The 9,998-nt window shown below is 52.8% G+C and overlaps 1 protein-coding gene across 1 annotated transcript; it reads right to left on the bottom strand.

Moving 5' to 3' along the window:
• Positions 1-778: 778 nt before the first annotated feature.
• Positions 779-9,737, bottom strand: KRT76 (keratin 76). Its single transcript, XM_002687262.6, has 9 exons — positions 9,035-9,737; positions 7,045-7,265; positions 6,101-6,161; positions 5,224-5,319; positions 4,877-5,041; positions 3,673-3,798; positions 2,845-3,065; positions 1,880-1,914; positions 779-1,538 (listed from the first exon to the last, which is right to left on the bottom strand). Exons 1-9 carry the CDS (start codon positions 9,656-9,658, stop codon positions 1,219-1,221), a joined length of 1,869 nt encoding a protein of 622 aa, XP_002687308.1. The 5' UTR covers positions 9,659-9,737; the 3' UTR covers positions 779-1,218.
• Between the last annotated feature and the right edge of the window lie 261 nt (positions 9,738-9,998).

Below are 9,998 nucleotides of genomic sequence, written 5' to 3'. Positions count from 1 at the left end.
TCTACCTGCATGTCCCTGGTTTGAGTTGAACCTCCCAGACTCTGCAATGAACCTGTGTTCTACACAAGTCCTCCTGGGTCTGCCTTGATTCTGTGCTGTACCTGGGGTAGGGATCAGGGGTGACCTGTCACAGGGCCATTCAAGGTCTTTGACAGTTCTCCTAACTTTATATTTGAAGGCTCCATGCTCAGATGGTAAAGAATTTGCCTTCAATGCAGGAGACCTGGGTTCGACCCCTGGTTCAGGAAGATCACCTGGAGAAGGGAATGGAAAACCACTCCAGTATTCTTTCCTAGAGAATTCCATGGACAGAGGAGCCAGGCGGGCTACAAAAAGTTGAACACGACTGAGAGACTGACGCTTTCACTTTCACCACATCATAGCAAACATGTTAAAATACATATGCAATTTTGTGTTACAAAACACTCAAATTTTTACAATTGCTTTTTAAAATATACGACTATCAGCAACTAATTGAATTATGATGAGCTGTAATGACTGGACAATTTCAGACATTTCTGGAATGACTCAAAAGCAAGGAAATCAAATCTACAACTTTTTTTCAAGGGTAATGAAATTTTTATGAATTGAAAATCTGATCAGTGAAGAAAGTTGGTATATGTCATGCATAGTCTTCAGTGAATAAAAGACACAGCCCCTCCCGCCTGGGAACTCTTCAAGCTCAGGCCAAGCTCTGCGTGGGAAAGAGACTGCGGTGAGCCACTGGCGGTGATATCAAACCCAATGACCTTAGAATCCAGAAGGAAAAGTCTACCACTGTCTGAATAAATGCGGTTTATTGAAGATATAGAACAGAAAATTCATACATATATTGGTGCCAAGAAAGGAAAAGTACTGCTCGAGGGAAACCAAAACATCAGCAGGAGATTGGGGGGAGAGGGGCCGCCGAGAAAGGGTGGGTAGCCGGGTATGCACAGGGCTGGCTGGGGCTTTCCCATAGGACAGTGGAACGTGGGCTGGGGTGGCGAGCCCTGCGGGGCGGGGGCGGTGACACAGCCCAGCCCCTGGGCACTGCCCCGCGGCTCGGCCTTATAGGAGTAGATGGTTTTTCCCCCAGATAACCCCTCCCAGGAAATTTTGGGCCGCCATGCCAGCCGCAGAAGCTACGTAGGGAAAGGGTCCCACGGGTATATCAAAGGGCGTACAGAGCTAGAGTGTGCCGGCAGGTGAAGGGGGCTGGTGGGTCCGAGACAACGTTCAGAGTTTGTGGTGGGACCGCTGGCTCTGAGAGGAGCTTTGTGTGACCCGGACCGAGCTGCGACCGCCAACCCCGCTGACGGCGCACGAGCCCCCGGAATTGGAGACGCCCCCGCGCACAGCAGAGCCCCCGCCGGAACTGCTGTCCAAGCCCAGGCCCCCGCGGCTGGCCCTGCTGTCCCGGCCTCCGCTGCCCAGCCTCCCGCTGCCTAGACTGCCGCTTCCCAGACCCCCGCTCCCCAGGCCTCCTCGACCTCCAGCTCCTCCTCCCAGGGCGCCGCTGCCGCCACTGCTGCTGCTGGTGGTGTTGTGGACCATCTCTGCAAAGAGGATTGGGGTCAGCCAGCTGCTGGGAGGCCGGTCCAGCCCGCCCACCAGTCCCGCCCACAGTCCGGGAGCCAATCCCCTCCGCCCACCGGCTCTTCCCCTGGGTACCGCCCACTAAGGTTTGGCGGAGTCGGGTGAGGGCAGGCTTCAAGACAGCCGGGCAGGGGAGGTTGGCCTCCCCCGCCGCCACCCTACAGCCTCTTCCCAACCTGCAAATGGTGCAGCCCACCAGCGCTGGCCCCGCAGTAACCCCCCCGCCCCCCCCCCACCTCGGTTTGAGAAACATTATCCCAAAGCATCCAGCCCCTTTCCTGAGAAGGAACCCGGTACTCACCGATGCTCACAGAACTCTGGCACTCCCCAGACATCCTGTTGGGGAAGATCAGACCTCCGTATTAGCATCTGTGCCGGAGCCTCCTTTCCTTAAATACACCTTGCTTAGGTCAATAACAGTGAAAGCCTTGGTCCCCCTAGCTCCTTCCTGACTGATGCTGACTGTAAGAAATAGGTGCTCAAAATGCCATGACATGCATTCCTCCTCCTGTTGGGTAAAGTTGGGCTTAAATTGTTACCCTTTCCCACTAACATCACCTTCAAGAGGATCAGAGCAGAGGGTCATTCGTGTGTCTACCCACACTCTTCCTGCTCCTCAGGGGCCTATATAGTATATAATGTTTATATCTGTCCCTTTAAAGGCCAGAGCCCTATAACCAAGTGCCAGCCTACAGGAACCCACTCTTCAGAAACCTATTAAGGCCTTAAATAATAAAGAAATAACCTAGAAATAGTATTTATGCCTGTGAAAGAGAAAGTCGCTCAGTCGTGTCTGACTCTTTGTGATCCCATGGACTATACAGTCCATGGAATTCTCCAGGCCAGAATACTGGAGTGGGTAATCTATCCATTCTCCAGGGGATCTTCCCGACCCAGGAATCGAACTGGGGCCTCCTGCATTGCAGGCGGATTCTTTACCAGCTGAGCTACCAGGGAAGCCCTTATACCTGTAAGTCCTCCTCTTTTTCAGACATGTATTTTACAGCTAAAATAATGAGACATGAAAGATGGGAAAACCTGCCCAAGATAAGTTTCTGGTGGTGTCACTATTGCATAGAAAGCACAGTTCTCCTGGAGGATTGGCAGCATCTCAAAACACTTAAAGGGGCAGGGGCAGGAGTTGGGTGGGGGTGGAATGGGCCCGCTGAGGGCTACCACCATCTCCAGCAGTCCACATGAGCATGCTCAGGCAGCAAAGCCACCAGACATCTCAGCCTCATGGAAACCAGAGGGATTCCAACTAACCTGCACTCCTCGCCCTCCAGGAGGGTCCGGTAGGTGGCAATCTCAATGTCAAGGGCCAGCTTGACATTCATCAGCTCCTGGTACTCCTTCAGCAGCCGGGCCAGGTCCTCCTTGGCCTGCTGCAGGGCAGCCTTGAGGTCCTGAAGCTTGGCATTGGCATCCTTGAGGGCCACTTCCCCGTGCTGCTCTGCATCAGCAATGGCTGTCTGCAGGTTGGCATTCTGGGTTGGGGGCAACCAGAAGTCCAATTTAGGTTCAGGTGGATTCACTGAGAGCCTGCCTGTATGCTTGGCGCTTACACATGGATCGCCTCATGTTGGACAAATGAGGAAACTAAAATCCAAGAAGATGAAGCCTGGGCTGCAGTCGAAATCCTAGTGCCTCAAGGAATGGGATTAACACCATCTGGCCTCAAGGACACAGGCCAGCTCAGGAGTCAGACTCCTCCTATACCTCTCTTCTCTCTCATGGTAAGAGTCTAAGCATCTCCTGAAAGCCCTCCTCCTCCAGGAAGTCTTCTTGAATTATCCAAAGAATTGTCTTTCTGTCCTAATCCATGTTGATGTGAGCTACCTTGGCTATTCCCCTAATTTGGTCTTCACACAGCTTCTTTCCCCAGCCTCCCTAATTATGTCTGAACTCAACATTTCTGGTCCACATCAGCCTCCAGTCTCCAGGCAGGCAGGATCTGGGTCCATTAGACACAGCCCAGAAGCATGCCCCGTCAATTTTAGCATGCAAGGGGCTGGGACGTGAGTGCTGAGCCCTGAGCTTACGGTGCAGGCATCAGCCCGCAGTCTCAGGTGAGTGCTCCTTCCTCATTCCCACCTGCTTCTTGACACTCTCAATCTCGGCCCGCAGCCTCTGGATCATCCGGTTGAACTCCATGATCTCAGTCTTGATACTCTTCAGGTCATCCCCATGCATGCCAGCTGTGGTCTGCAACTCACCCAACTGTATCCGAAAAGAGTCACACATTCAAAAGGCCAGCAGGGCCTACTACGGTCCTCTACTCCAACCCTTCTGCATCACAAACGGGAAAACAAAAACAGAGTTAGGGCCTATGCAAGGTCACTCACTGGAGGAATCAGGTGCTCTGTCCTCTGTGTCAGGGACACGTCTTCCAGCACAGTCGCTGCTGGGATTTTTTTGAGCTTTTACTTTGCCCCAAGCCCTGTGCTTTACCTCATAGAACCTCACAGCTCCCTGATGAGGAAGGCATTATTATCCCTATCTTATGAATGGGAAAACTGAGACACAGATTGCTTGAGTACCATGACTAAACTCTCCGAGGTGTCAAGTAAGAGGGCTGGTGCATGAATGCAAACATCTCAGATGCTGGAGCCATCTCTTACCCAGCAGGCTATCCTTCTGGGGCAGAAAACTCAGAAGAGTCTGATGCTTAAGGGCTAGCTTAGGCCCCATGCAGATGTGGGGATGGGAGAAAGGTGTACAGAATTCTCCTGTCCTCTAACTTTGCTCAGTCTCCCTTGCTTTCCTCCTGCTTCCTTTCAGACACTGACTTCAACCCCTCAGTGTGATCAGATCAGAAGCAAGCATGACAGGGCCCAGTTGGGTGAGAGCAAAATAGAAGTGTCTCCAACAATAAAAGATATGCAGCCAGAGGGCTTTAGGTGAAGTATTTCTCAAGCTTGGCACTAGTGACATTTCAGACAGAGTACTTTTTTGTTTGGTGGGAGAATGGTATCTCACACATTGTAGAATGTTTAGCAGCATCTCTGGCCTCTACCCTCCAGACTCCAGTAGCACCTCACCCCCACCCCTAGGTGTGACATTCAAACCTGTCTTCACACATTGCCACGTGCCTCCTGGGGGAAAAGTATACCTTCCCCCCACCCCAGTTGAGAAGCCCCAGGTTAGAGCAATGTCAGAGCTCTCTGATTAGGAAGGGAGATGTCTGGTAGCAAACCAGCCTAGTAGGAGGGAGAGGAGCCACCATGCTGGAAATGCAGAGAAGAATGACTCTGGAGCAGACTCGGCCCTCCCGGGGAGACGTGATGGTGTTACCCACCTTGGACTGGTACAGAGCCTCAGCCTCAGCCTTGCTCCTCTGGGCGATGGCCTCGTACTGGGCGCGGACCTCGGCGATGATGCTGTCCAGGTCCAGGCAGCGGTTGTTGTCCATGGACAGGACCACGGACGTGTCACCTGTGTCTAACTGCATCTGGGACAGCTCCTGAAGGGCCAGGCAGACATGACCCCTCCTGAGCTCGCCAGGAGACACAAGCCACCAGCTCAGGAGGGAGGGCTCTGAACCAACTGAGGGACAGGTGAGAAGGTGTCACTCTGTCAGAAGGACAGAGACATGAAACTTTTTCTCTAGGAGACAGGAGGCAGCTGGGTGAGGGGCAGACTTACGGCATCATAGAGGGCCTTCAAGAAGTTGATCTCATCTGTCACACTGTCCACCTTGGCCTCCAGTTCCACTTTGGTCATGTAGGCAGCATCAATGTCCTGGGAAAGAATTCAGTCATGGTCCCCTCTGACCTGTGGGCTTAGCCCAGTCCTGGGCACTGATGGAGGGAGTGGGGCAAAGGGGCCACAGGGGCCTGCCCCATTGCCCCCACCAACCGCGACCCCCTCCGGAGCTCCCACTCAGGGGAAATGAGACGCCCATCCAGGCACAGGCAGACCTGGCCTAACATGACCAAATAGGCTGCCTTACAGGCTGGGCTGGAGGACCCTTCTCAGAAAACAGCCAAAGAGGCTGTGAGGGTGAAAAGAAGAGCAAGGGTTGGGCCGGGGCCATTACACTGAGACTGGGTGAGGAGAATTTGTGAGGAGGGTCTGGGGGAGAATCTAAATCAGCAACACTCAAAGGTTCTCTCTTTTTTTTTTCCAAAGGCTCTCTTTAAATTGCTCCTGGGAATACACTCCTGTGGTAGGGGGGAGGAATATATATACTAATATATATTCCTTCTCTTCATCCACTTTCTGATCACAACTCAAGATCTAATGGGATTCATAGACGCACAGGCCCATCAGGAGGGAGCCACATGGCAAAGTCTGGTGGACACTTTGGACCCTCCTCCCAGGAGGGGAGCAGCCAGGCCCTCAGATGCCCCTCCCAGCTTGCTAGGGTGGAGGGGCTCCCTGGCTCCCTCCGTGGCCCTCCCTCCCTACAGGGCCTGAAGGAGACCCTCAAAATAAGAGGACTGGACTTTTTCTCCCCTCAGCCTCATAGCACCCTATTCAGCAGGGCTCTGGGGTGGGAGGTGGGGGAAAGACCCTTCACCTTCTTCAAGACAACGAAGTCATTCTCTGCCGCAGTGCGCTTGTTGATCTCCTCTTCATATCTATGAGAAAAGAGGCACTTTCTGGCCCATCTTCCCCAGGAGGTCACCATGGCCTCAGAGCACTTCCCGTAAGTACCGCAGACTCAGGGCTTCTTGTCCTGCCCTTTAGCTCAAGGCCTGTGCCCTTGCAGTGCACCGCCCCCCAGGTTCAGGTGAGACCTGGTTTTTCTACAGGCTTCACTGAGCACTATGTGCGCTCAGAGGGTAGGGCCTGGAACCGGCTCTATGTTCAGCAAGTATGGTAGCCCTGTGGGCTCTTGGTAAGCACTTCTTGAATTCACGAAAACCCAGAATGGCACTACAAATGTGCCGGGTCTTATTCCATGAATGACACGTATTAACTCATTCAGGCCTCGCTACAGTGAATAAAGACTACCACTGTCTCCATTTTACAGATGAGAAGACTGAGGCACAGAGAAGCTAAGGAGTCAGTCCAAGCTCACAGAGCTGAAAGTGGTGGAATAGACCTTGCCCAAGGCACTCGGATCCCAGAGACCATACTCTTAACTTTAAAGTAACCTGCCTCTCCTTCAGAAGCCTATTGACAAGGGAAATACACCCCATATTTGGAGGGGAATTTGGAGATGATGTAGTCCAGGGAGGATGGAGGGTGTTGTCTGATTCTATGTGGTTTGTGAATGAACTTCAGAGTGTCTTGGAACATCCCCACCAAACTTACATGGATACACCCTTTCATTAAATTCTTAAGAGTTTCTGCCCCAAATAAACCATGAGCCATTATTTTAAAGACTGGGATCTTGAAAGTCGGAGAAGGTGGGGGTAAATCCCCCCCAGCGTGTAGCCAGCTGGAACAGAGCTGGCCCCTCCCACCCTCCAACCCACCCTGCCCCACCCCCTGCCCCAGGAACTGAGCAGCACACACCTCTTCTTGAAGTCCTCCACCATCCCCTCCATGCTCCTCAGCTCCTCATGCAGCTTGTCCTTCTCAACATGCAGACCATCCAGAAAGGCCCTGAGGCTGCTGATGTAGTTCTCGAAAAAAGGCTCCAGGTTGCGGTTGTTAGTGTTAGTGCCAGATCCCTGCTCCTGCAGGAGGCTCCACTTGGTCTCCAGGACCTTGTTCTGCTGCTCTAGGAACCGCACCTGCCATCCAATAGGAAAAGGACATCAGGGAGCAGTCTGCAGCCAACTCCAGTCTTGGTTGACTTTCCTAGAAACAAAGTTCCCAGGGATCTCCCAGTCCCTCCCGTTGGGTTGCATTTTGCCTGCTACAACAGTTCAGTACTAACCCCATGTGGATAGCAGCATCAGTGACCTACAACGGAGGCAGAGGCCTGCTGTGCAGATAAGGAAACTGAGTCCCAGAGTAACCAAGGTGACACTACAAGCTAGTAACAAACCAAAACTGAGGTTTCTTGATACCCCGACTGGATGATCTTCCCACTGTATCATTCATTCATCCATTCATTCCTCAATCAGTTAGTACTCAATAAATAGCAGGAGATTTGAGAGCCTACAGCAGGTGTAGTTTCCAGGAAGAGGTTTACAGTACATCTGGGTGCCTATGTATTAAGGTGAGAAATAGAGAAAACCACAGAGAAATGGCTCTTGGGCTGCCCTAGTCCTAGGAACAAGGGCCCAGGTGCACCGAGATGGGCCCTTGCTGCCGAGCCTGGTTAAATGTAGGACTCAGTTGCATTTAAATTGAACCACTAGCTGAAGATGTCTCAAACTTTCATTTGCTGCAAAACGTTTCTGTACACAAGCTCAAAGCCAACTGTATAAACAATGGAATAAATATCAATCAATTGACCATTCGACAAACATTTGCAAAGCACCAGGCATGTGCCATGCCTTATGCTAGCCACTCAGGACCCCAGGACCTGAGAATCCCCCTTCAAAGGTGATAAGAGATCTTGCTGAGAAGGTCTTGGATAGTTCTCCACCTTTTGTGGAGAGCAGTATTTTCACATCACTTTCTACCTCTCTGTGAATAATTTATCTGGACACCCAGGTGTCTGCCAGGAACTAGTGGGTCACTAGGCTTTGAAGAACTTCCCCTCTGCAAAGTCTGATATTCCAGTGTTAAGATCAACTTCATCTTCAGCTTTGCCCAAGCCTCTTACGTATGGTGAGAGGACCCCCAACGAGTCCCTACAAACCCTTTCTTTAAGACCTGATACTATCCCATGGTCACAAAGAGATCGCAACACCTTATACTCAGCAGTACTGCTGAAACACTCAGTTAGCAGCTGATCAAGCCTGGATACTCTCTAGTCACCACAACTGTTGTCATAGTGTCCCCACTATGACATGGAGTAGTCAGAGCACAGAAAGCCCAGTAAAACCTCGCTTCAACCTCGCCTACACACAGACACGCATATACCAAGGTCAGTGGCCTAACGTTCACAGCTCTTCACGCCGAAATCTTCCCAAGAGAATCACCCAGGAGGAGGTACCCCTTACCCTTTCCCCCCTCCCACCCCCAAAAAACACTCTGCATCCCTCTCCTTAGGCTGAGAGTAGATTAATTCATCACTCAGGTAAATATCCAGCCTTGGCAGAGTTGGTCTCTCTTTCAAAGAGGAGCAATTCACAGTCTTCCTGAGATGGAGGAGGAGTGCAGAAGGCATCAGTGAGGGACATCCATGATGGCAGCAGCCTCGGCAGCGCCAGAGGCACCGCGCAGAGCTGCGGTGATGGGGCTTGCAGGAACGGTAGTGGCTCCGTCCAGTGAGGGACCGGAGATCTTTTCATCATCTACCACTCCCTTAGCAGGCCCGCCCCTGAGGGATGGAGGTAGAGGATGAACCTGCAAGTCCTTCCTTGGTGGCAAAAGGAAAAGAGGAAGAGGGGGCCAAGCTCATTAGGACAAACTTTCTCACTGTCCAGCTGTCCCGAGCTGGGCTCACCTTGTCAATGAAGGAGGCAAACTTGTTGTTGAGGGTCTTGATCTGCTCCCGCTCCTGAGCCTTTACTTGCCCAATCTGGGGGTCAATCTCCACATTGAGGGGCTGCAGGAGGCTCTGGTTGACAGTCACTTCCTGGATTCCCCCAGGGAAGCCACCTGGGCCAAAGCCACCAGGGCCACCAAAGCCACGGGGTCCACCAAAACCACCAAGTCCACCAAAGCCACCAGGACCTCCAAAGCCCCCAACTCCCCCTCCAAAGCCCCCAGCTCTTCCACCAAAGCCCCCGCCCATCCCTCTTCCACCACCTCCAAAACCACAGCCTCCTGAATATCCCCCACTGGTGCTCCTAAACCCTCCAGCCCGGATGCTGCCTCCAGCCAGGCTGATGGAGATCTTCTTGTTCCCCCCCAGGTTGTAGAGACTCTGGCTGCCGAAGCCTCCTCCCATCAGGGCACAGGCGGCAGACCCAGCGCCACCCCCGCCTGAGCGGGAGGCCAAGGAGGACTTGGAGGAGGTGACCCGGCTCTGGCCCGACACCACGGCTGAGTGCCCGCTGAAGCCCTGCCGGCGGCTCCCGCTGGAAGCCCTGCAGGACTGCTGGCTGTAGCCGGCCTGACGACTCATGGTGGACGGCAAGTTATTCCAAAAGGAGAGCGGACCGGGAGGTTGGCGGAAACGCGGAGACCTTCTGAAGCTCTGGGCCAGAGGTGGCGCTTATATAGGGCTGGGAGCTTGGCTGGCTGGCGGTGCCAACCAACTAATTGAGGTATTATCAGCTTTGGTTTGCCTGGCAGAAAGAGGTCAAGTCCGAAACTCAAAACACACCTTGGTAATCACTCCAAATTTCCAAATTGCTTTGTTTCCCGAGGGTTACTCATCTGAAGGAAGCTTAAGTTGGGAGAGGGGCCATCCTGCAGGGCTGGACACAGCCCTAATCCCCGAGAGACTTACCCTCCCATCCCAG

Source organism: Bos taurus, chromosome 5 (genome assembly GCF_002263795.3).
Source record: "Bos taurus isolate L1 Dominette 01449 registration number 42190680 breed Hereford chromosome 5, ARS-UCD2.0, whole genome shotgun sequence".
NCBI classification, from domain to species: domain Eukaryota; kingdom Metazoa; phylum Chordata; class Mammalia; order Artiodactyla; family Bovidae; genus Bos; species Bos taurus.
This window is presented reverse-complemented; position numbering and strand designations above follow the sequence as displayed.

Excerpts from the sequence above, each read along its gene's own strand:
- KRT76 (XM_002687262.6), bottom strand. The coding sequence starts at position 9,658 with ATGAGTCGTCAGGCCGGCTACAGCCAGCAGTCCTGCAGGGCTTCCAGC. Across the intron at positions 5,042-5,223 it reads TGAAGGCCCTCTATGATGCC|GAGCTGTCCCAGATGCAGTT; the intron begins GTAAGTCTGCCC and ends CTGGCCCTTCAG. Across the intron at positions 1,915-2,844 it reads CTGGAGGGCGAGGAGTGCAG|GATGTCTGGGGAGTGCCAGA; the intron begins GTTAGTTGGAAT and ends CTTCCCCAACAG.